The sequence below is a fragment of the Elaeis guineensis genome, chromosome 14 (assembly GCF_000442705.2).
Source record: "Elaeis guineensis isolate ETL-2024a chromosome 14, EG11, whole genome shotgun sequence".
Lineage (NCBI taxonomy): Eukaryota > Viridiplantae > Streptophyta > Magnoliopsida > Arecales > Arecaceae > Elaeis > Elaeis guineensis.
In genome coordinates this window covers 62,578,349-62,605,851 of record NC_026006.2, presented here as the reverse complement: position 1 = coordinate 62,605,851, position 27,503 = coordinate 62,578,349, and the positions used below count along the sequence as shown (strand labels likewise).

Below are 27,503 nucleotides of genomic sequence, written 5' to 3'. Positions count from 1 at the left end.
GAATAAGTGTAACACTAGATCGGTGTTCCACCCCTCCCCCTCGGGTTAAAACAAGTCACATACATGTATAGATTCCCCCATCTCCATGCTCACAAAAGTAGACCACCTGCTCCATGGGAGTTCAATGATTCACAAGTCCTGCAAGAGATCAATGGACTATCCATCACCCATCACTCATTTGATTTGGCCTAAGAGGATGTGAGAACGAGAGTAAATCTCCTTCCAAAGAAAGGAGCTCTGTCGGGTAGACTGGATGTTAGTGCCAATGTTTTACAAGCCATACTTGGCCCTCACTATCACACACCAGAGACAATCTGAATAGAGTATTAATCTAGTAGCATGTCTGGCTATTAGAGCCTCACACCTCATCATCATAGATTGAATGCCAAGACCTCCATCTCTGATCGATGGACAGACCACCTCGCAGGCTAAGATGAACATTTGCCCCTCAACGATGAGAACCCTAGACGAAGCTTCTGAAAAGCTGCTCCATCTTCAACATAAGGGTTTTCGGCAAGATGGTGTGAAACATCATATAGATCGACATTAAGCTAAGCATAGATCTCACCAAGATGATCATGCCCATTATGGATAGACAACTAGCCTGCCAATCCTCTAGTTGTCTCCAAACTGCCTCCTCCAACCCGTTCAACCTCTGGGGTCTACGTCCAGTGATAGGAACCTCGAGGTAGTGGCATATTCCTATCTGCTCCACTATCCCAAGCCATTCTTTGATCATCTATCTCACTTGACCTTTGGTCTTCGAGCTAAAGTACAAAGCAGATTTCAGTAAGTTCACCTTCTGCCTAGAGACTGCAATAATTACCCAATATCCTCCTGAAGCTGACGGTATTCTGAAAAGTTGCTCGACCCATCAAAAGGAAATCATTTACAAATAAAAGATGCAAAATCGGCCTGGCCCCCAATGCAGGCTCATAGGGATTTAGAACCCGCTCCATGGTGTCAACATAGAGGATAAACAGATAAGGGACAACCTTGATGGAGGCCTACCATAGATTGAAAATAGTTAGTGGGGTGCCGTTGATGAGAATCGCAAAGGAGGGCAAATTGACACACATCATGATCCATCTAATCCAATGTCCATGAAAGCCAATTATCTCTCCAGGGTGTTCCCCAGGAGCTTCCAGGTAATCCGATCATATACCCTCTCCATATTTAACTTGATTGCTATAAGAGAGTGACTAATCGAGACTCTCGGTAGGTCATGCATGAACTCTTGTGCAATCATCATTTGTCAAAAATACTACGGCCTCTAACAAAGATGCCCTACTTCAGACTGATCAATTAGGAAAGTACTTGCTTCATCTGTCCAACCATGATCAGGGTTGCAAATGGATCGAGTCGGATCAGAACATGAGTGACATCGATCTGATCCAGTTCTTTGATCGAGTCTTGATATTTGATCCAGACCCAACCCACTAGAAGATCAGGTTGAGTTGGATCTATGATCAAATTTTTTAACTTAATGAATCATTTGATTAGATCGGGACTATATATAATCCAATCCTAATCCATCAAATATGGATTTGGTTCGGATCTGGATTGGATCTGGGTTGGATCATAGATCAAATTAACCAATAGGCATTAGCTATAGCTATTTAATCGATTCTCATGATTGGAGTTGGAGTTGAAGTTGATCTTACCAGTTTACCATTCAATGACACTCGTAACATAATGATTGTTGAAGTGGTCATCAACATGTGACAATTACATTTCAAGAAACTGTCAAGATGTACCTCATGTACATATGGAAGTCGGTCGTAGGATACAACTGGAAGTGAAATATCTATTTCCTACTAATCCTTTAAATTTCTTGAGTTGGAAAGGTTGTGTAGGTTTGATACGAAGGATTTCTTATAGAGGTAGAAAGGGAAGAAGATAATGTTTGTTGGAGACTCTATCAGTTTGAACCAATAGGTGCTGCTCAATTGTGGGGGTGGAAAGAGAAGAAGATAATATTGTATAGGTGGGTAGCCTACTGTAATTTGTGTCTAGCTCATGCTAGCATATAATAGGTTTGGATCATATAATGTGTTTGGATCAAATCTAGTCATTGGGCATAAGATCCATATAAATCCAAAAATTCAAGTGGATCGGATTGGATCAAAATTCAATAAATGCAAATCTGATTTAAAAAATAGAATGGATCCAATTTTAGAAACCTGGTCAGTGCGAGGCAGAATGGCAGAAGACTCACTCCCCCAAGCTTCTCGATCCATCTCACTTGGAAGAAACTGAGGATTTCTTGCCTGATGTCCTCCTTCATCTAATGGCCTCCCTTTTCATGCAGCATCCGAATTTGGTTCCTCTGTCTTCTGATAATGGTCAACTGATGGAAGAACTTGATGTTCCTATCTTCCTCTTTAATTCATTGGATTCTGGACTTCTGTCTCCAAAACACCTCTTGCTGGCTCAAAAAAGAATGATGCATGGTAAGTCTCGCCCATAACTCTGTCAGGTTCGCCTCAGATAACTCACCATCCGATCCTTCTTTCTCTAAATCTCCATAATTGCCTCCTCAGTCTCATCCAGTCTCTTGAATATGTCATCGATCTCCTCACAGTTCCATTGTCTAAGTCATCGCTTTGTCAGCTCCAGCCTCTGGGTAACCCAGTATATCGCATCCCTCTCCACCAGAAGTCTCCACATGTCCCACACAAGATCCCATGATTGAGAATAAGAGAGTGAAAATTTCTCAAATTGAAATGGGCTCTGGTACGACAAATCTGCATCAGTGGATATGAGTAATGGGTAGTGGTGAGACCCAATCTTAGGAAGATGACAAATCTGATAACTTGGGTGCCTTTGAACCTAGTTAGATGTGTCGAATGCCCGATCAATATGCTCTTAGATTCTCACCCCACCCTGCCGATGTTACACGAAGTGAATCTAGGATCTGAGATGCCCAAGTCCATTAGCCCATGAGTAAAGGGCCTTCCCCCCTCCTCCTCAGCGCTGTCAATATAATTAAAATCCCCAGCCACCACAGTAGAGATGCCCTACTCAAGTAGTCTTGTAACCTCACTCCAAACTGTCCGTCATTCTTGATAAATCGTGCTTGCATAGATAGCCAACAAGATCCATGGAAAACTATTATTTTTCTAAACCACAACAACTACATGCTAATTACAATTATAAAAGATATCTACATCGGCCCCTCTATTCCTCCAAGTCACAATAATACCTTCGGATAGCCCACGAGATTCGATTGCATAGAATCCCTAGGCTCTTGGGAGCCTGTACCTAGCATGGATAAGGCCTTTTTTTAACAAACGAATTTCAAACAACAAATAGAATTGAGGATTATGGAGATACATCAGATGATAATAAGAAGACATAAAGGAGGGCTTACTAGCCCCCTGGGTATTCCATAGGAGCATCTTCACATAGAGCATCACTGGTGAGATGCCGGCTCTCTTCCCCCGCACAGCAGCAGTCCAAATCTGCGTCCCCCCTTTCCAGCGAGGCCCATGAATCCAGCCTCATCAGCACCCAAGGTTGCCTTCAGCCTAGCCACCATCACCCCCTACTCTAGTTGCATCACATCGCTCGGCCCACCATCCTCCATGGCCTTCTGTTCTACCTCCTTCCCCTTCTCCAGGACAACCGGCTCTGCAAACTCCCCTTTTGGATCCCCAATAGCCGAGCCTTTCCTTGGAGCGGGCAACCCGATCACTCCACCCTCCTTGACCGCTAGGTGGGATGGCCCGTCATCGTCACCGGTGGTGGCCCCAGCGATCACCCCGGCCTTCTTCACCCTCGTGTCTGCGGACACCACACTCATCGGTCGGTCTGCATGGGATGCCTCTACCACCATAGTAACCCTCCTTGCCTAGTCACCATCGACCGCCTACTTCATCGGTCCGGTCGAGATCGGGCCTTCCTCCAGCACCGCCGTAAGGTTCCTATCCCCTCTGCTTGACATAGGTGCCTCGTCTCATTGAGCTTCCTGATCCAAGCCCGAGCTTCCACCCTTCCCACCCACTTGGGAAGCCTTCACTAGGCTATGGGCCCGCTTCATTTTGGAGGAGCCTATCTCAATCATTTGCCTATCACGTGGGCTTGGGCTACCATCATAGCCCAACACGGTCTCTTCTCCACTTGGATCAATGTCCATGAGAGCCAAAAATCCTAGCCCAATTCCCCTCTCAAACTTGGACGAGCTCACTTGCTTGAGTTCACCTCTGCCTCGTCCAAGCTCGGGCGATCCGTGCCGAGCCACCTTAGTAGGTTTCTACCACCCGCCTGAGTCAGATGGAGACTAAGTCGAACTCGATGCCTCCTGTGGTGAACTCGGCCTCGATAAAGATGAGTTAGGGTCGGACAGCTTCGTCCCCTTCCTCGGCTTCGATCCGGCCCTAGGAGCTCGTGGCTGCCGGATCCTGGTGATGACAATCCAAGGTCCCAACCATGGCCAGCCGTCGGTTCTCGATGTAGTGACTCCACTATTTTTCGCAACCTCTATGGCCTCCTTCCCTTCTGCCATTGGCTTGACCACCTGCTTTCATTCCGAACTTTTAGACACTACAAAATTATTTGGTTGAAGCAGATAATCACTTCCGTCGGAGCTCAGCTCAGACTGAGGAAATCGACAACCATCATTGGTGTGCCCTAGCTGGCCACACAAGTAACACGCGGTTGGGATGTTTGACATTTTTTATCAAAAAACGGTTTCAACTCTGCCCATATTTGTGATATTTGTTTGATCCCACTGGATACCAACAATCCTAAGGTGGCGTTTGATACATTGCTAGGTAATCTGGATTGTTAGTAATGTAGATTACCAGTAATGTGGATTACCAGTAATGTTGATTACTGTGTTTGGGATATACAGATAATGTTGCAGTAAAATTATTGAGAATCTTGATTGACATATTTAATATGACAATCAGATTACTGGTAATGTATCATCAAATTCTCAAAATATTCTTAAATCAAATTATTAGTTCAGTATTTTAACATATATTTAGTAGAACCAGTGATCTAAATCCTTAGTCAAATCAATCTACGTAACATATATTAAAAAATTTAATTTTTTTCAATATATTAAAATTTAAAAATAATTAAACTATTGATTTAATTTATTATTATTATTATTATTATTTTTTAATACTTATTATTATTATTATTATTACTATTATTATTATTTAAAAAAATTATTATTATTTAATACTTATTATTATTATTTATTTTTTATTTTTTTCTTCTTCTCTCGCACGCCACACCCCGACCCCCCTCCCCCCATCCTTGGGGCCCCCAATTGCTCCGTGCATCCTACCCCCACGGCACCCCGCCCGTCGCACCTTCGGCACCACCCTTCGATCGTCCAGTGAATCCGCATCCCGCGCCCTCCATGGCCGCCTCCATCGCCGCCCTCACTGATCCACGCTCCGGCCCCCCGACGAACCCGTAGCCCGCACCCCCGCAGCTGCCTCCATCACCACTCTCACCCACCCTACCGATCCCCTGCATCCATGCCAGAGTTTGCTACAACCTCGTGAGTGTGATTATGGAGCTGCCAGCTGCTGCCACCGCCGCCTCCTCCTTTCTGGTCGTGTTCTTCGATGGAGAGTGAGACGTCGACATCGGCACCGTCGCAGTCCACCCCGCCTTCGACGAGGAGCGGGAGGTCAACATCGATGAGGATCGCTCCTCATCAGATCTCCTTCTCCCTCATCCACTGCAACAAGGCCCGCCACAAGGTCTCCATCGATGAGTCCTCCGATTTCACTGCCATCGCATATGTGGGACACTGCTGCGAGGAGGGCGATGGCGCTAAAGCAGCAGGCGATGTGCGGAGAATGCGAGAGAGTGAAGGAGGGGCAGCTGCTGGAGGGTAATTACGTCTATAAATTTTATTACAAGATTACCAAAGTGGTGGTAATCTGGATAGCCACCCATCTTCTTGATAATCCAAATTACCTCATGGGAGGTAATCTGGATTATCAAGATAATCTGGATTACCAATCTAAAAAATATACCAAATATGATAATTCAGATAACCATATTAAATTTCCAGCAATCTTGATAGATTGCTAGCTACTAAATGCAATCTAAATATGTTGTTTAATATTTACATAACAATTTTTTAACTCGATATTGAGAAATTAGAAAGCGGAATGGCAGTCTTATTGCATCAGAGTTTACAATGAGAGCATTAGGTGACTCCAACTCATGCATTTCTGGCTTTGAGACAGCACCTCGAATAATTATATTTTATGGCTTCATAAATAGATGTCAATGCAAGTTTTTTTTTTGATATAAAGGAGTCTAATGTGCATTAGCACAATAGTCACCAAAACTTGTTAAGAAAAAATTAAGTATAAAAAAAGAAAAAAAAAATCCCAAACTAACAACTGAAACTCAAATTTAAAATTTAAATTTTAAATTTTTCTCTACCAACCCATCAACCAACATTTAAAATTTAAAATTCTCCCCTATAATATTCATTCAAATTTCAAAAAAGCCAAAGAAGAGCATCGACCATCGGAGGAAGCATCGACCACCACACCAGAGGAAGAGGAGCATAGAGGGGAGCACAATAGCTGGCTATGGATGTTCCGATGGTGGACCCTACAGAAATGAGCCACCAAAGACAGGAGAGGGAGAAGGGACCCTACGACAATCCGGGGACATCCTGCGAAAACCCGACAGCCATCTGAGATAGGAGAGAGAGAGCAGCTCAACTGAAGGGAGACCCTGTAGAACACCGACAACAGACAGCCGAAGGAGGGGAGGGAGAGTAGGGAGTCCAGTACGGATTTCAGTGACTGATCCACCGCCAAGGGTGCTTGGTGACACCCCATGAAAATCTGGCATCAAATAAAGAAAGGAGAGGATGAGGGCTCAATCACCGGGGGGGATCCTGCGAAACACAGACAGCAGATAGCCAGAGGAGGGGAGTGAGAGTAGGGAGTCCGACACCAAGGGAGCTCAGTGATATCCCACGAAAACCTGGCAACAAATAGAGAAAGGAGAGAGAGAGGGGCTCAATGCGGGACATCAAATAGAGAGAGAGGGGCATAGCTTGGGGGGGGGGACCCTATAGAAAAGAACCATCGAAAATAGGAGAGGGAGAGGGGATCTTGCGACAATCCGACACCACTTTGCTAAAACCTGGCAGCAAACAGAGATAGGAGAGGGAGAGGAGCTCAATCGGGGGGACCCTGCAAAACACCGACAACAGATAGTTGGGAGAGGGGGAGAGCAGGGAGTCCAGCATCGGTTTCGATGATAGACCCACCACTAAGGGTGCTCAACAATGCCTCATGAAAATCTGACAACAAATAGAAAAAAGAGAGGAAGAGGGGCTCAACCGGGGGGGATCCTGCAAAATACCTGCAACAAGCTTGATCGGAGTAGAGGAGGGAGAGCAGTGGTTCCTGCGAATGAACCACTGCCGTGTCGACCATCAGAGGGGTAGCACAGTCCAACGCCGACCAATAAAAAGGAAGACGAAAAAAAAGGAAGAGGCTGGCATCAGCTCAACCGACCATCGGAGGAGGCCTAGGAAGAGTGGGGGCTCAATCATGGGGAGAGAGGAAAGGAGGGGTTCCATCGATATAGAGAGAGGAAGAGGAAGCAAGGGAGAGAGGAGAAGCTGGCTTTCGACGAGAATAGTTGAAGAAGAGAAAAAAAAAGGAGAGGAGGGAAAGAAATAGGAGAGAGAGAGAAGGGGGGAAGAAGGGAAAGGAGGGGGCTTGGCAACCAACTGCTAGAGAAAAAGATTCTATGGAAAAAACCTCTGCTTGTAAAGACTTTAGAAATGTGAGAGTAAAAGAGACAAAACTTCTCTCTCTAAAAAGAATTAGAGAGAGAAGCCCCTTCCTCTATGAATTTTGTTTTATCGGCTCGGAGTTACGATATCAATGCAAGTTAGGTTTCACAATTTTTGGGTCAGATAGCTTAAACCGTCTGTGCGCTATTTTTTCTTGCTATTATCATAACCTGTCAGAGGTTACCATTCATAGAAGTGTCTGACAAACGAGGATCGATAGAGCTATCCACATGAGGTCCCGAACTGCCGCTACCATCTTTTAGCACCCCGTACACCACAAACCATGGCTCTAAAAATGTGGATCTTCGGCGTTACTGCGTTTTGCAATCTCCACAAAGGAGCGACGGTAGGGTTATAAAATGGTTGAAGATCAAAAATATAAATTTATTTCAACTTTTTTCTTTAAAAATTTTTCCACCTCTATGGTTTTAGAATGTCTGAATTTCACAACACGTCAGGATTCTCAAACATTTACATGCATTTACGCGTGCATGTTTTACATGCTAAGAGTCATCGTGATAATAAAACAACTATTAGACAAACTTGCCAGCAACATCAAGTATCTTCTGCACCAGCATCTTAACACAAAGTTGATTTGCAGATCCCAATTACAAAAATTATTTAACGTCTCTTTGACACAATGAGGCATTGGATCTTGGATCAGTTGTCAACAACTTCAATGAGAGTAGGTTCATAGTCACTGGGGGCCTCGAAGCCGTGGAGATTCATCGCGGTGGCAGCAACGTTAGCAAGGCCAGCAGTGGGCAAATCCTTTCGGAATCTGATTCCTGGAGCAAGTCCAGGGCCTCCAATGGCAATTGGTACCTACAAAATTTTTAAAGATGATGAGTTTATGTGAAAGATTTCGAAATAGAGAGGCAATAACAAGCCTCAGGTACCTCGGATCAACTAAGAAAATGACTAATAACCATTGCCTGAAACAAAAACAAAAGGCCGAACGCTTCCAATAGGACAAGATTATTTAAACATATCACTGATACTAGATAAACCTAACAAATAGAAGGTCCCCAAAACAATGACAGTGAAAAAAATTGAAAAGTTGAAAGATAATAATAAATAATAACACATCCCAAAAGCCATGAAAATGTGCGTGCCGACGGTTTTCATTAGATGGTTACAGCCTTATGCGTACCACCGGAGGCAATAAAAAAAATATATTATAGAAGGCACTGCATGGTATTTTAATTCTCCTGTATGACTTGATCCGCTTCCTCTTTGGGAGCGGCCACGTCGCCAAAGTCACTCACCTAAGAGGTCCCGCTTACAAAACCGAAAAAAGAAAAAAGGGATACTATTGGAATACGCAAACCTATGTTTATGAAGCGAGGGGATTCTTAGCAATTATCAGACTTCAACCGACTGCTGAAGTTCTTGCCGATCAATAGCGTATGCTATCTGCACATGACAGTTCGGTAATGAGTTGAACAATGAATTATGGCTAGAAATGTGACGTAGGACAAGATTTTCTTGGTGGGTTTCGGAGGGTTGCTTCGTGTAGATTAGATCGTTCAACAGCTGAAGGACAAACCTGGTTTGATTCCTTTTTGCTTCCTATTCACTCAATAAGTTCTACGTCTTGCATATTTTATTTTATTAACCCTTCTCCCCTTGTTTTCTGTTTCCCAGCATTGTATGAGCACCGCAACATGAATCAGAGTTACCAGAAGTCGGAGCATATGAAGAAAAATACAAGCAGCATGCCAGCGAGCATCGGTAAGACAAATTATTTTATTTTAATCTAGTGGACTGTCAAATCGACTGACCAGACATTTCAGACAGCAAGACATGCCTCCATAAGAAAAGGTGTAAACAGTTAATTAACATATGAAAAATATACAAAGCTTTGAAGGAAAGATAACAAGAAGATTAAAGCAATGGACCGCTGAACCTCCTCCAAGGCAGGCAAAGTAACAAATTATCAGTGACTTGGGAGCAAATAAAATTTCCACATTCATATTTCTATCTAGTCACAGTTGCTCGTAAACTGAAACAGACGACTAACTTACAAGTGCTAACAGATTGACAGACGACTAACTTAATATATAAAGTAATATACACGCTGAATATAGCAAAAGAGAGATCTCTTCATTACTTGCTCCTTAACTGGTGATTAGGTCAACATATTATCCAGACAATCCCTAACAAGTTTCCTACGGAGAGCATACTGCCAACTAGAAGACAGGATGCTCAAACATCCACTGAAAACTCTTTTAACTGAATCATAACACACATGACGTAATCAATATCAAAACTTGAACCAATAGAACAGGTAAAGATATCATAAGTCAGATTCAAGGTGACCAAGCAACTAGCTAATGACCTCCTCCTTAATTATCAAATAATCCAGTGCATAATAACCATAACAACTGAAGTGTAGTTGGCATTTTTGCAGGCTACAGTCATGAAGCAAGAAAAAGTAGCCTTTTTCCTCAAACATATTGACATCCTAAAAAAATAGGCGGCCTATGCAATTTTCTGCCATGCACCCTGGACATTCTCATAAATGGAACACCTCCATCGGTACAAACATTGGAAGTGATGTTGACACAAATGAAACATAAATCCAAAAGTTTAATCTAGAAATGCAGACAATGATGACAGCCATGGTCAGATAAAAACATCTAACACTTATAGTTTATTCATTAGATGATCATGGCCACAATGCATGGAAGAATAAAATTCAGTCAGTATGCATACTGGTTGAACTGTATGGGAAGTCAGGATTTGAACATTTCCATTTTTGTCAAGCAGCGGTTGGCCAAATTTGTTCCTTTTTACCATGTCTTCAGCATTCCCATGATCAGCAGTGACAACATAGATTCCACCCACTTGCTCTACTGCATCCAGTATCATCTGAAAGAAAATTGGATTGTCATGCTCAAACATGGGTATTTTGCCAATAAAAAATCCACCCGAATAACTCAAACACAATGTGACTCTTCTTTGCCAGTATGATCGAAGAGTCAGGCATTCAGGGGTGACCTGTCTAAATTACTTGGATATTACAGCAAAAGTCAGCCTTTCTTATAAGCAACAATCAGATTATTATATGGAAAAGAATACCAAAAATATTAAGCAGCCTTTACCAAAATGGCATGTACCAGGAAGACAGATAATCATTACTTAAAGTAAGACCCTAATGACATTATTCATCCAACCATACTCTCTCCATGCAAATGGACAGACGGGTTGGAAGATGAACTTCCCTATTCCACTGAAAGTTTCCCAATGGGAAGATAATATTACATGTTTCTTAAATCTGATTCGGATTTCTTAAATTCTGCAAGAGATTCTGTATTATTATTTCAGTGACTCCTAAACCACTAAATTCTTCTTAGGCTGAACATTGCTCCAATTTAATTTTTTGGGAGACATCCTTTTCTTTTTTTTCTTTTGCTCTGAAGATTTCACATTTTCTTTTGTCTCCTTTGGTATCTTGAGCTGTGTCATATAGCTTGAATTGGTTTGCCGGTTGGCTGACATACATCACTGGAACAAATCCAGAAAATCCTATCACTTCTTGGTTGCAGAAGCTCATCAATTAATGTAACTTAAAGCCCAAACCCTACCCCAGCAGGTCAATCTCAGATGTTCATGGATCATCAGTATTCACTTGAAATTTTGTGGAACACCACAAGAGATATAAAATTGAAATAAGGACCGCATGGAAAATCAATAGTTAAACCAAGTTAAATTGATAAATAGACACATGGATTACTTTCTTATTCTCACATCTTATATAACTTTGGAAAAAGCCAGAGAAATAAGAACTGAGTGAAGGATCAATCTGAGGTATGCAACCTTATAAGTCCGAAATACCGCCACCGAAAATTGACCAAAATTATTAGGAGTTGACATATCAAGCATTACCTTCACAGCTTCATCAGCAGCCTTGCAACCTACAATAGTGGCTTCAATGTCACCAGTATGGCCCACCATATCTCCATTTGGTAGGTTGACACGGACCTACATATATATATGAATTACTTAATAATGGCCATCTCAAATCCTTTTATTTTAACAGCCAATGCATTACCTGGTGGAACTTGCAGCTTAGGATAGCATCCCTAGCCTTTTCAGCAATTTCTGAGGCCTTCATCTTTGGTTGAACATTGAATGTGATCCCAATATCACTGGGAATTTCTACATATTCTTCCATGTTTGGATCAAAGTATCCTGACCGGTTTCCATTCCAGAAAAAGGTGACATGACCAAATTTGACAGTCTCACTATTACACAAAATATAAAATAAGATGATTGGAATAAAGCAGGCATCATTAAACTGTGGTGTCTTCAGTGACGTACTTATAGCAAAGGTAATTTCTACACCATAATTTATGTTCAACATTCCAGTTTAAAATAGCAGATATTATAAAATTAAACATTAAAACCCAGATTCACAAATTCAACATGGAATATACACTTTAGCAGCAGAGTATGAAAGTCCAAGGAATTTGGTGTACAGTGATTTGGAACTCAGAAACCAGTATAATATGTCAAATGAGCAAATATTGAACAAGATCCTACCAGGAAGGAAATTTGGAAATAAAATAAAATGAATGTCTTATTGACTTATTGTACACATCAGTTGTCTTCTTACAGTTTTGACTGAGTTGCCAAAATTCAGTAAAAAATCCACTGAGACCATGCAGAGGATGTAGATGAGAAAAAAAAGGCATGATTGTACTACTCTTGGAACAGGAATCGTTTGTTTGATTTATTAAAGAAAATCTTGAGCAAGGTAGCTAAGAAGAAATTGTGCTGGCTCAAACAAGAAAGATTTATATTTTAAACAAGGTATCATGCCTCAATAATTCACCATGTAATGAATATTCTAGTAATATTTTACCAATGTTTTTACATTGCAGCAGCAACTTATAAGACATTCTCCACACTATCTGTAATAGCAGACAGAAAAACAGGTGGTGGGAAGATGAATTATAACTTTTCTTCAATCACCACACTGCTACTAAGGATGGAAGTGCCATAAATGATATGGATTATTTTATCCCCAAGATATTTACTAAGAACACAAATAACATTCAAAAAAAAAAAAAAAGTAATGGAATGAACCGACATAGGACTTCAACTCATCAACTTAATCTATAGTCTATACGACATTTTTCAGGATCCTTTAACACAAACTTGATAGGGACAAAATCTTTGCAAGATTCAATTTGATGATCTTGTACAACGACTTTGCCAACTAAAGCTGATAATTAAACGAGATACATTCAAATTAATTAATGAAATGGACAGCCACACAAGCAACCAAACTAAGGAGCAAGATAAAGGGAAATAAAGTTTGCAAAATACAATAGTCCATGGAAAGAAAAGTTGAGCAAGATTTCTGCACAACTAAGCACTTCTTCCTAATTAGTTGTAAAAAAACAAAAAGAACAAGTCTGATTAGAGTCAGCATACCAATTACCTGCAAGCAAAAGTACGGATGCCATTGTGCACTAAGTATTCACCGGATGTCCTCTCAATCTCTGGAGGAGAAACAAGATAGTGGCTTGGAAGCTTCAATTCACCATCATACTGAAGCATTCCAGCATATCAAATTGTTGGGAACCGTACACGATCAAATTTGTCAAAATTCTCATACTCCAGAGCCTTAGCAATCATAACCATTCGATCTGCTCGGAAGTTGAATGTTACAACAGCATCACCATCGATTATTGGTCCAACAGCCTTGCCACTCTCATCAACTATAACAAAAGGAGGCAAGTACTGATAATTGGCCCGGGGATCCTCCCTCAACTTTTTCACTGCTTCAAGAGCACTTCGAAACTTGTATGGTGCTTCACCAAGAACATGAGCATCCCAACCACGCTTCACAACCTCCCAGTCATTCTGCAAAAAACATTCTATACAAAGTAAATGTAACATCCAGAAATTTCTTCGGCTACTGTTCAAATGAAAAAACTTGATATGTGCAGCATATAGCCAAAAACCTTCATTGACTACTTAGTGGGTGTGGGAGTAGTTGAGGGTGGGAATAGTTGTGGTTACAGGTGCGGAATATTTCAAAAACACTAGAAGCATTTAGGAAGTAGTTGTGATATTGAGCTCTGAAGAGTTCCCAAAACAGCTGCACGACCCAAAACAAAACTTTCCTGTCATTAGGACCGACTGTCAAGAGAACCAAAGATCATATAGCCAAGCAATGATTAAAATAATTTGTAGCAATTCAATTCTAGATAAAGACAGGGCAAGAACGCAATGATGCAAACAAAGACATGAAGAAAGAAAATGAATAAAAAAGAGCTAGTGTGAGAAAATCAGTGCTAGCCACAAATATCGAGAATCAACATCATATGATGTCCACATTTCAAATAACAGGTGAACTAACGTTCGAATCATTTGGATGACACCCAAAACATAAAATGCATCAAAACATCATCTCACTATTGAAAGATGTCCTATTTTGACAATTTGATTTACATGTATACAATTTCAGATCATGACAACATTATGATTCATCAAATTAGATGGCCACCATGCACCATGCAATGGTAGGATCTATTTTGCATACTGATGGATACTTAATTTAAGCCGTTAGAGGCACTAAATATTGTAATAATTGATGTTATTTTATTGAAATTTAATGCTCTCTAATCTATTTTGCAGATGATGGGGAGTTTGGATTCATACGATTCAAATAGGATTCAAATCGGATCAGATTTGAGTGAACCAGGCAACTAGCTCTCATTCCAATATGAACGCGACTTAAATATCAAGGGTTTAGATTAAAAGATCACTCTAAATGAAGATCAAGTGTGAACACGACTTATTGATCAACGGATGAGAAGTAAGAAGCTTGATCTAAGGGTCCTTATTCACACTCCCATCTCTCTTTTCATAAAATCCTAGCCTCCCCACTCTATAAATAGAATCTCAGGATCTCCATCTTCTCCAAGCAAGCCAACGCCTAAGTCTCTCCAAGCTGCCGTCCCCATCTCTCTTGCTCTTCTCCATAAGTCTAGGAGAGATACTAACCCTAAAACGACACCATATTCCTCCATAGATCCTTTTTCCACATTCCAAAAAATCTAGAAGAGGTCCTAATCCTAGTGCCGCTACCCTTTCTCTTTCACATATCCTCTTCCATCTACCTTTCTTCCTTAGAGTTCCTAGACCAAGCTTTTCAACCATCCTGCCGCTGTCTGCACGGAGGAAGACGAAGGATTCAAGGAGACGTATCCACTATCAAGCGCAGCTAGAAGATCAACTTGATTTTGTTGTTCTTGTATTGAACTTTTGTTTATTTTCCATTGTATATTTTTTTTATTCAATCAATGAAAAATATTTTTATTGCAATTTCTTTATTTCTTTCTTAGTTTCTCACAATCTATTATTTTTTTATTTGTATTTTTGAAACAATCGACTAAAATCCCTGCGGATACGATCCCGACTCATCCTATTTACATAGTAGTGAGTAGGATTAATTTTGGTGTGCTACGACACGCATCAAATTTTGGCACCATTATCGATAATCTGGACACGATTGTTTTGAAAAAAAAAAATCAAAAAAAAATCTGCAAAATAACCAAAAAAAATATTTTACTACTTTCTAGATTTTTATTTCTTACTTTAGATTACTTGACTGCCTTATATGCTTTACTGCTTTATATTTCTAATTGATTATTTTCTTCTCTTGCATCTTGCTTTTCATACTTTACTTTGCTTATTGATAATTTACTTTTTATTATTAATTAATTTATTTTAATTGCTTAATTATCTTCTATTTACTCTTTTTAAAATTTCTGTCTTATATTGCTTTTCGTATATAGTAGATTTACTACTTTATATCTAGATTTCTTTATTTACATGCATAAAAAAAAATTCTTGCTTTCTATAGCCGAGTGATTTACTACTTTCCATGATTTAGAATAATTTATTATCCTAAAAGTAGATTTGATTTGTTGCTTTATTTGTAAGTTACCTATTTGTCTTTTAATCTTAGCATTATTTACTTTCCATTTAGTTAGATTCACTAAATCTTCTCATACCTCATTAATCTCATTTAAAATTTACCTCTTATTCCTTCTTGCTTAAAGATAATATAATATAAAAAGAATACAAAGATACCATATAAATAAACTAATTAAATCTTAAAAGCTGCTTAACATATTTGGACACCTTTTCTTTTTGTATTGCATATTTCTATAAATAATTTTAAGGACAAAACCCTAATCAACATAAGATGAGAATTTCATCACCCTTCTTTGGCTCACAAACCACCATCTTGCAATTGCATTGACCTAAACCTCTAATTTAAAATCGATTAAACGTTGACCCCTAAGAATCCTCGAGCTCAATAGGAAAAAGAACCCTAAAAGTTGGACCGGATTCAGGTTAGTCAATTTAACTGGTGTCTAGGAAAGTGGTTCAGGGATTACGTCTTTAAGGAAGATGGTTCATTAATTGATTTCGTTCGCTTACTTGGCCAACACAGTTGGTGTCTAAGAAAAACAACGGGGGATCCCCACCAACCTTACACTTACCTGGCCAATTGAACTGTTAGTCTGCTACTTGGAGTGCTTGAAGGAGACCTTGACAGGTATGAGCTGTCTAGATCTAGAATAACCCATAGTCAGAATTGATTGAACCACTTGTTTGTTAACTAAAAACATCAAACTTAATTAATTCTTCTCTTTTTTTTAGCCTTAGAACTCCTTAGATTCTCTTCTTTAGAACTCTTTTCTCTCCCCCTCCTTTTCTCATCTTCTTTTTCAAAAAAAAAATTGCTGAAATTAAAACTCGATGAGATCTTTTGGGTGCATGCTAGGACGCCGATCATTGCAACCTGATTTACATCCATTAGATCTAGAGCTAGAAAGAACGATTCCAACAAACCAAATCAAAACCATAGATCCAAAATAGGAGACTGACCCACCACGACAATTGAGGAAGTATTTTACTCCCTCATCTTACACCTACTCGCTATGTATCCAGCCTCTTGTGGAGGTGGCACAATATTAAATCAAGTCTAGCATTATTCAAATGCTACCATCATTCTATGGACTAACGAATGAAGATCCGTAAAAATACTTAGACGAATTTCTTAAGATATGCTCCACAATAAAAATCCAAAACTTCTCCAATGATGCCCTCAGGTTGAAACTGTTTTCTTTTTCACTTAAAGACAAAGCCAAATATTAGTTAAACTTTCTAGATTCCATAACTATTTCAACTTAAGAACATCTTCAAAAGAGAGTTCCTTAAAAAATACTTTTCAATTGAAAAAATAAATCAAATTAGAAAAGCCATTACTAATTTTTCTCAATTGGATGGTGAACTTTTTCATGAGACATGGAAAAGATTAAGGAACCTTATTCGTAAATGCTCCCACCAAGCTGTCCCCAAATAGCAACTTGTTCAGTGTTTCTACGATGGTCTATCAGAGAAACATCGATAAATGATCGATGCATCGTGTGGTGGGACATTCATGCTAAAGAGTGAAGATGAGACTTGGCAGCTCTTTGAAACATTTAGTAAGAACTCCCTGCGTTATATGTCTGCTACCTCTAGTCCATAGTAAGATAGACGAGTTGTCCCAAAAATTAGACCGTCTTCTGAATACTGGACACTCCAATTCTACCTAACCCAATCCAAGATGTTTGTACATTGTGTGCAAGCCCGACCCATTTTGTTAGTGAATGCCCAACTGCACCTCAATTTTCTGAGTTTGTGCACGAGCAGGTCCAACAAGCTTAAACCCAACAAGCTCGTAGACCAGAAAATGATTTATACTCCACTTATAACCACGATGGGAGAAACCACTCAAATTTTTTCTGGAGACTACAGTCAGTGGTTGGCCCTACTGTACCTAGACCCAACTATCAGGACCCGACATATAGGCATGGACCATATCACCAGTTCCAAAATGCTCCTCGACCGTCTACCACTAGTCACAGCTTAGCTTTTGAGGAGAAAGTTCTAAAAACGCTAGAACGATTAGAAGTCAACATCCAAACCTTTAACTTCCACATGTAATCCATTGCTAAATTAGAGATCCAAATAGGTCAACTAGCAACCGCAGTCAGTAGGAGGGAAGGAGAAAAATTATCTAACCAACTTGAGAGCAATCCGAGAGAGAAATTCATGGTTAAAAGCTCCAAAAACCTTTTCTGAACACGCCAAATCAATCGTGACTCTCAAAAGTGGGAAGGTCATTGAACACACGAGTAAAACCAATGAGACCAACCCTAGACTCTGATCAAGCCCGAATCATCCAAGAACGAGGATCCAAAAGTAGAGAATGGACCAACTGCATCGAAATTACGTTACTTGCCTAAAGCCCCATTTCCGAGTGCCCTAAAAGCCCCTACTCCTACGGATAAGAAGGAAGGAAGACTCGACGAGATGTTGGAATTATTTAAGCAAGTCTAAATTAATCTCCCCCTTCTAGACGTAATCAAACAGATCCCAGCTTACGTAAAATTTTTAAAGAAATTGTGCACCCAGAAATGTAAATCCCGATCATAACTTTCGAAGAAAGTATGCCTCACTGAACAAGCTAGCTCTGTATTCCAGCACACTACCCCTCCAAAACTTAAAGATCCAGGTACCCCTACCATTTCTTGCATTATAGGAGACTTTTACATCGAATAAGTTCTCCTGGACCTAGGGGCCAGTGTGAACCTTTTATCTAATCCGATTTATGAACTTTTTGAGTTCGGAGAATTGAAACTCACGACGGTCACTTTACAGTTAGCTGATAGATCAATTAAGACACCACGTGGGATGATCGAGGATGTTTTGCTCAAGATAGATGAGTTCTATTTTTCAGTTAATTTTTTAGTTCTTGACATGAAACTGAGTGGCAATCCAAGGCAAATCCTATTATCTTAGATAGACCCTTCCTAGCTACGGCAAACACGTGCATCAATTATAAGACAGGAGTCATGGACGTTTCGTTTGGGAATAAGAAACTGAGACTGAATGTGTTCAGTGCATCCTAAGGACCATCAACTGATAGTTGCTTCGAGATAGATACATTTGAGGACATCATAGAGGAAGCAACATCAATGATTTTTGCACATGATTCCCGAGACACCCACTTGACGTACTTTGGAGTGGATGACTGTGATATGGAGAAAAGTAACGAAGAAGTAAACATTCTAGTTGATACATCAAATGCTGAAACTACTCCCCCTTGGACAATCAAGAACGAATCATTGCACGCATTAATCAATACACCCATAGCTCCGTCGTTAGAATCACTATCTGTACTAGAATTGAAGCCACTTCCAACCATACTCAAGTATGCATTCCTAGAACCTAATGACATCCTCTCGGTGATCACTGCATCAGATTTGACCCCGAATCAGGAAGCATAATTGATTAATGTTCTGAAGAAAAACAAAGAAGCTATCGGCTGATCCATTGCCGATCTAAAAGAAATTGACCCCTCCATCTGTATGCACCACATTCATTGCGAGGTAGATGCCAAACCACATCGAGACATGCAGAGGAAATTGAACCCAAACATGCAGAAAATAATGAAGAAAGAGGTGGTAAAATGGTTAGATGCTGGAATCATCTATCCCATATCTGACAGTAAATGGGTCAGTCCTACCCAAGTAGCACCTAAGAAATCAGGTATTACTATGGTGGAGAATGAAGAAGGTGAATTGCTTCCCACTCGCACACCATCTAGCTGGCGAGTATGCATTGACTATAGGAAACTAAACGCCGTTACTAGGAAGGATCATTTTCCATTACTCTTCGTCGACCAAATCCTAGAACGGCTAGCGGATCAACATTTTTTTTGTTTCCTAAATGGTTATTTAGGGTACAATCAGATACATGTATTCCTGAATGATCAAGAGAAAACCACCTTCACTTGCCTTTATGGCACCTTCACTTGCCCCTATGGCTCTTTCGCTTTTCAGCGTATACCATTCGGGCTCTGCAATGCACCCGCTACATTTCAACGGTATATCTTGACCATTTTCTCGATATGATGGACAAATATCTCGAAATTTTCATGGACGATTTCTTCGTGTTTGGAACCACCTTTGAAAATTATCTCCATAACCTCTCCAAAGTCCTTAAGCATTGTACGGAGACATTTGATTTTAAGTTGGGAAAAAAACCATTTCATGGTTCGGGAAGGAATCGTACTGGGACATTGTTTCTGAAAGAGAGATTAAGGTAAACAAAGCTAAAATTGAGGTCATTTCAAAACTACCACCCTTTACTTCGGTTCGATAAATACGATCCTTCCTAGGTCACGCTGAATTTTACAGATGCTTTATCAAAGATTTTAGCAAGATATCGAGACTCTTGTGCAATCTGGTAGTCAAGAACACGTCATTTGTCTTTAATGAAGAATGTCTACAAGCCTTTTACATATTACGAACAGCCTTGACAACAGCACCCATAATAAAACTTTCTGATTAATTCTTCCCATTTGAAATCATGTGTGACGTTTTCGATTTCACAATATAGGCCGTTTTAGGTCAAAGAATCAATAAGGAGCCACATATGATCTATTACGCTAGCAAAACTCTATCCGATGCCCAATTGAACTACACCACGACAGAAAAAGAGCTACTAGTGGTGGTATTCATCCCTGATAAATTTCGTTCATATCTATTAGGATCTAAGATTCTAGTGTATTCTGATCACGTGGCTCTGAAACATCTGCTCTCAAAAAAAGATACTAAATCGCGATTGATCAGATGGATCCTTCTGCTGCAAGAATTTGACCTAAAAATTCGAGATAAGAAGGGTTCAAAAAATGTGGTTGCTGATCACATTTCTAGAATTTTAGTTGATCATACGATGGGTACAGATGAAGTCAGAGAAATTCTCCGACGAACAATTTTTTGTAACCTCCTCTGACCAAATTCCATGGTTTGCCCACATCATTAACTATTTGGCAATAAGGCAAGTTCCTCTCCATTAGATAAAATAGGAGAAGGATCGATTTTTCTCACAGGTCAAACATTATTATTAGGAGGAATCCGAATTGTTCAAATATTGTCCTGACCAAGTGATTCGATGCTATGTCCCTGAGAGTGAGTATTAAAGTATACTTACCTTTTGTCACTCTTATGCATGCGGAGGACATTTCAGTAGGAAGAGAACGGCCGCGAAAGTGTTATAAAGTGGGTTTTACTGACCGACACTATTTAAGGATGCACATAAATTTTTTCTTGAATGCTTGCGCTGTCAGCAGACGAAAAATATTTTTAAAAAAACATGATGCCACTATCCCTCATCTTGGTCGTAGAAATTTTTGATGTTTGGAGAATCGATTTTATGGGTCCCTTTCCTCCATCCTACGGATACGAATACATTTTGATTGTGGTAGATTACGTATCTAAATGGGTTAAAGCTATGGCAACTAGAATGAATGATCACAAAGTGGTAATCAAATTCATCCAACAGAACATCAAGTTGATTTAGTTGCCCAAAAGCCATTATTAGTGACGGAGGTGCACACTTCACAAATGGACACTTTGAAAGTTTAATGAAAAAATATGGAATCACTCACAAAGTTGCCATATCATACCACCTCCAAACTAGTGGCCAAGTGGAAGTCTCCAATAAGGAGATCAAACGAATTCTTGAAAAGATGGTTAGGTCTGATCTAAAAGATTGGTCTGGACGATTAGACGATACATTATGGGCCTACCACACTGCATACAGAATCCCGATAGGAATGTCTCCTTATCAGCTCATTTTTTGAAAAAACCTATCATCTACCAGTAGAACTAGAACACCGTACATTTTGGGCCATAAAGCAATTCAATTTCGACATGAAAAATGTAGATAATAATAAGAGACTACAATTGAATGAATTAGAAGAACTACACAATGAAGCATACGAGAATTCACGAATTTATAAGGCTCGAACTAAGGCTTATCATGATAAATACATTTTACAAAAAACATTCGAACCTAACTAAAAAGTGTGGCTTTATAATTCGAGGTTGCGACTATTCTTTAAAAAACTCCGTTCATGTTGGGATGGACCATACGTCGTAACTTAAGTGTTCCCTCATGGAGCAATTGAAATCAAAGATTCTAAACAGAAAAATACCTTCAAAGTAAATGGCCAATGATTGAAACATTATGTGAATGAAATCAAAAATGACGAACAAGTTGACTCAATTGAATTGCATGATCCAATCTACAATGGAACTTTGGTTTGATCTGGCTGAAGACCTTAAACTTAGCGTTTGTTGGGAGGCAACCCACTATTTTAATTTTTTCAATTATCCAGATTTTTTTTATTTTGTAGGAATCTAATAAGGACGACTAGCTAAGTTGAGAGGAGAACATCATCAACATCTGACGAGGGCTTTTGAAAAACATGAAAGAACCTACAAATAACAGCAAACCAGGTGGTATCCCTCCTTTTGCATTTTTTTTCTTTTCTTCCATTAGAGACAATGGAAATTAAGTTGGGGGGAGAATAACTAATTTAATTAAATCCTCAAGAATGGTCAGAAATAATTAGTTTTGTGTATCTGAATTTTGTCTTGATTTGAAGTTAACTAGGTATCCTAATTAATGAGTGATTAACGATCTAGATAATTTTAGAGATATCAAGGAAGAAATTATTAAGGACACCCAATTAATGATAAAATTTAGATCAGACTAAATTTTAAAGTAATTCTAGAACCCTCTTTCCACCTACCTCAATGAAAAATCTGCTTCATGCGGGTATGGGTGAAAAATGTCAAAGTATGCAAAAAATCCACCTTAATCATTAATCAAAATTTGATGCGTGTCGTAGAACACCAAAATTAAACCTACTTACTACTATGTAGATAGAATGAGTCGGAATCGTATCTGTAGGGATCTTAATCGATTGTTTCGAAAACACAAATAAAAAAATATTTTTATTGCAATCTCTTTATTTTTTTCTTAATTTCTTGCAATCTATTATTTTTTTATTTGTGTTTTCCAAATAATCGACTAAGATCTCTGCGGATACAATTCTGACTTATCCTATCTATATAGTAGTGAGGAGGATTAATTTTGGTGTGCTACGACACGCATCACATGCTACCAATAGCATTGTAGCCCCCCCTCTCTCTCTCTCTGTGTGCACGCACGTGCATGTTTGAAGAGATGAGAAATTGAAAATTTGGTTTGTCTGTGATTTAGCAATCCCAAAGTTCGTTTCTGATACGATCAAATAAGGAAAAAAATGATCCTTTTTTTCATTTTAGTACTTTTCTTTCATCACATAAATATTAGAAAGAGAATTCTCATGTGAAAAAGAATGGTTTGTGATGCTAAGATGTATCCCCAACATATAAGATCACATCCGAAATGACCTCTATTTCATACTATTATCTTGACATAAAATCTCATATTATGAAAAAAAACAATAATGGTTTTCCCATACCGAACTTGAAGTGCCATGCTATTATTACCTATTATTTATATTCAATATGGCAAAAGCAAAGTCTTCTTTTTTTTTTTTCAAACAAAAAAAACTCATTGGCACTAAGCGTGAGGGAATGCTAGACATTTGGTAATTTCTCCTCTGACCAGAATAAAAGATCTCATTGAAGCGGCTAATTCCATGCATTGGTGGACACTACAACTGATACTTTTCTTGAGATGTGAAGAATTGCAATAGGCTGGACTAGAATATAGTAAACGAATCACTGCATTTTTTTTGCAGCCAACAATATTCTCATAACCCAGGAATACATAATCATTCTGAAAAAAAAGAATTTCACAAATACCTCATAGCGGTCCATGGTAACGTACATCCTGCCCCCACCAGATGCAATTTGTGCATCAATGCCTTTCTCCCGTAAATTTGAAAGGTCATTTTCTAGTGTTTCTACAAAGCCTACACTAGTACCATCCAAAACATCACGACCATCAGTAAGGATATGGACACGGATTCTTTTGGCACCATGCTCACTGGCTCCTTTTAATAGCAACTGCAAAAGAAAAAGTTATCAGCTATATATCATCAAAGCAGGCATTCAGATGAGAGCTAAGACTATCTAATCTATACCTGTAGCTGATCAAGCCGTGAGTGGACGCCCCCATCGCTCAATAAACCAATGAGATGTAAAGTCCCTTGATCAAAACATTCTTGAATGTATTTAAAACCTTCTCCTTCATATATTTTTCCAGAGGCAAGTGCAAGATCCACAAGCTTAGCACTGCAGTTAAAAGAACGTTCAACTCAGTAGTGCACCATTAAAAAAATAATGTGCTTTGACATAAATCCAGTGGCACCAGAATCAATGTGCAAAAGTAGAGGAGGACACATTAAGCATCGATGTAAATCCATATTCAATATGACAATCTGCAGGAAGGAATACAATTCTTTTAATTTAGCTCAACTCATCTGAAACAAAATGACCTGTCAAATTTAGCTCTTGTAAATATATGCAAAATGCTTTTGATACAAACTAAAGTAAGAAAAACAGAAATCTGACAAGATTTCATACAAGAGAAGAACTAAAAGACCTAAAGCTGGGGCATGTTTTGATCCCAAAAAAAAAAAAAAAAGAGCTTTGAGACAGTATATTTGTCTTGACTGAAGTAAATATGTGTCAAGAAACCAGAAAAGGACTCATAACAAATTACTATATAACACTAGGAACATAACTTACTCTTTCAACCTGTTAATCTCTTATTTAGGCATCCAAAATTGTCTCTTACCAACTCTTAGAAATTAAGTCACTTGTATGATATTTAGGCTCTCCTAGAAACCACCAAATATCAAGTCGTTCAAAGACATCCTATACTTGCAACCACAACTAAACAAGATTTGGGTTGAAGGGTAAAACAAAAGGTAATCAACTTAAAAGCATTCAAGAAAATAAGAAGGATACCCGTCCATGTATTGGAGTGGAAACTAAAAATAACCTCCCTTCCATTTTTATTGTTTTAATGCAACCTTCCCTCAGAAATATAAATTAAACAGAACAAACCCCCATCAGGGAGAAACATCATGAAGACATAATATCCCTCAAGTCTAACTCTTGACAATATCAAACAAATTTGCTGAGAACTGTTAACTGAAACTCAAAGGGATGTATTCATCATATGATTTCCATCCAACCCATTACTCCCAAAGCCCATCTTCCTCAACACGTACCCAAGAATCACCAAAATAAATGGCCACACATTTCCCCTAATTCCAATTTGGATACCATATTTGCTTTCCCCTTTCTTAATAATTAGCATTAAGCCCATCTTCCTCAATACATACCCAAGAATCACGGAATAATTGCCACTAGCTAATTAATACATACATACATATATACATACATACATATAAAGAAGCAGAACCAAACAGAAAATCTACTTTATTATAGTGCCCTGGTATTCATATAATTAGGTTCAAAAGAAAAAAATTCGGGATTAATGACAACATTGTGGAACGAGCACTTTACCCCTGGGCATAAATTCGCCCTGCACCTAGTGCATTGTGACCAACCTCACTATTACCCATGTCATCGTTGGTAGGCAATCCCACTGCTGTGCCATGGGCCTTTATCAACCTCCATCTTTCTGGAGCACCCTACAAAACCCAAAAAAGGAGTGAACTCTATTAGGCATAGATGCATAGGCAAATGATGAACGATATTAGTTGCATCCATTAGCAACACAAAAATGAATGGCAATTTAACTTGTACCCGAGTATTTTTCTCTTGCCAGAAAATTAAGGCATTTAGTTAATAGTACAATAAAAAAACAGAAGACAGCAAGTCGAATAACCAGAAAGGGTTGATGTTATAACCAGATCAAGAGAGAAATTTCTCACACCATCACCACCTCTATCCAACTATCCTTAACAAGGTGGTCAGCTACTTCATCATCAGCTGTATACAGAAGAACAGAACACAACCTCAAGGAACCAACATAGAGAGGTTTCTGCAACCATGGTTACCCAATCTTACTGACCTAGTTCATATACCTCCTCAAGTCCCCTTGCACTGTCAACTTACCCTGGAAGCGTCCACATTAGCAATTTAAAATATTCTCCTACCACAAAAGGCGCCCACATCCAATATTTCCAAAAGATCCTCAAGCAAAATATAAGTAGAAATGGTGGAGACCTTGATTTCCGAATCAACTAACAACGTGATGAGTGTCATAAATTGGTTTGACCATTAAATACTAGACAACAACTGAGCCACCATACCAACAAGATTCACGAGGACATCTATTAACAACTACCACACTGCGATATCATGTGAGGCAGTATGTATCCAACAAAAACCTAGATTTGAAGAGACCCTCGTGCTGTATGATGAAAAGACAGGGAAAATTCAACACGAAGTGGCACCGTATTAACAGTCGATATTCTCTTATCCAACAAGATAATGATGCTGAGATCATTCAAATCAAATTGAAAGCCAGATGGATGAATCAAACTTGCGAAAACCATACTAGAATCAGAAGCACAGTGCAAGGGAGGTGAATGTTAAATTACTTCATGGACGCTAACCAACTAAACCAATAAAGCCAAAAAAGGAACAGAAATATATGTCAAAGAATTTATACTTTCTTGAGCGAATCCATGGTCGGCGTCTCGGCGACATGAATGCAGTTGTACTTGTCGGGATTGGCTTCGCCCCATCCATCCAAAACCACGACGGCCACCGTCTTCCCTTTTGGAAGCTTCGGGTGGTCCGCCAATTTCCATGAGAACTCCGAGCTATCCATCTCCTCCAAAGCTCTAAAAAATAACACCAAAATCGTTAAAAATGAGAAGAAAAAAAAGAGAGAGCCATCAGAAGGAGAAACTACAAGCATGAGAACGAATTAGAGAGTTTTTTTTTTTAAAAAAAATCAATACCTCAAGAGATTTCTCGAGTGGCCTTGCTACAGATGGGATGCAGACAAAGTCTCCACCCTCTAGAAAGCTGAAGGAATTTAAAGGGAGAAGAAGTCGGTGGGGTAGACAAACGCCGTCGGTTTGAGGAGGAAGGGTGGGGCGCGTTGCCGGTTCCCACAAAAGAGGCATGGCAGAAAGCGAGTGGAAGCGTCAGGAGCTTAGAACAGTGCTGCTTCTCGAAGCTGCGTGGCCTGATATTATTTTGTTATTTTAATTATTGCACTCGCTCGATATTAGATTAATTTATACGTCGTCTTTTTGTTTCAAAGCGGGTACGTCACTAGCTTGCAACTCATGAAAATACACCCGCGGCCGCCACCTGCTACCGTACGTGCTACGTATCTGATTCGAGTTAATTAGCTTCATTTTTTTTCTTTTCCAGAAGTAACTTTATTTTTTTGAAAAAAAAATGAGGCATGTGGTGCCATCCACCGAAGTGTCTGTCCGGATGTTTAAAGAGAGCAGGAGAAAATTATAAAAAAAAAAAATTACAGAAACATGTCTCAATTTTAATTTAATTTAATTTATTTATTATATTTTAAAAATATTAAATTAATTTTTTTAATTATTAATATATTTTAATATATTTTAATCGTTCATTTTATTAAGAAATAATATTAAATTTTTTTTAATAGACAAAAATATCTCTTGTTCATGTATGGATTTAGAGGAGGAAGAAAATGAGATAGAGAAATGGATGAGAAGGAAGAGAAGAAGGAGAGAAGAGTTGCGGGTAAAAAATGGTTAGAGAAGGAGAAGGAGGATAAGAAGAAGAGAAAGATGGGGAGGAAGAAGAGGGAAAAAAATAGATTATCGATGAGAAAGGGCAGAGATGGA

General features: G+C 39.2%; 1 protein-coding gene across 1 annotated transcript; it reads right to left on the bottom strand.

Annotated features, from left to right (window-relative positions):
- Positions 1-8,161: 8,161 nt before the first annotated feature.
- On the bottom strand, positions 8,162-26,809 carry LOC105057242 (2,3-bisphosphoglycerate-independent phosphoglycerate mutase-like). Its single transcript, XM_010939780.4, is given in 10 exon segments — positions 8,162-8,623; positions 10,517-10,672; positions 11,690-11,785; positions 11,856-12,048; positions 13,251-13,675; positions 23,545-23,748; positions 23,826-23,976; positions 25,219-25,346; positions 26,333-26,507; positions 26,628-26,809. Coding segments are annotated over 9 exon segments (1,680 nt in total). The 5' UTR covers positions 26,495-26,507; positions 26,628-26,809; the 3' UTR covers positions 8,162-8,458.
- Between the last annotated feature and the right edge of the window lie 694 nt (positions 26,810-27,503).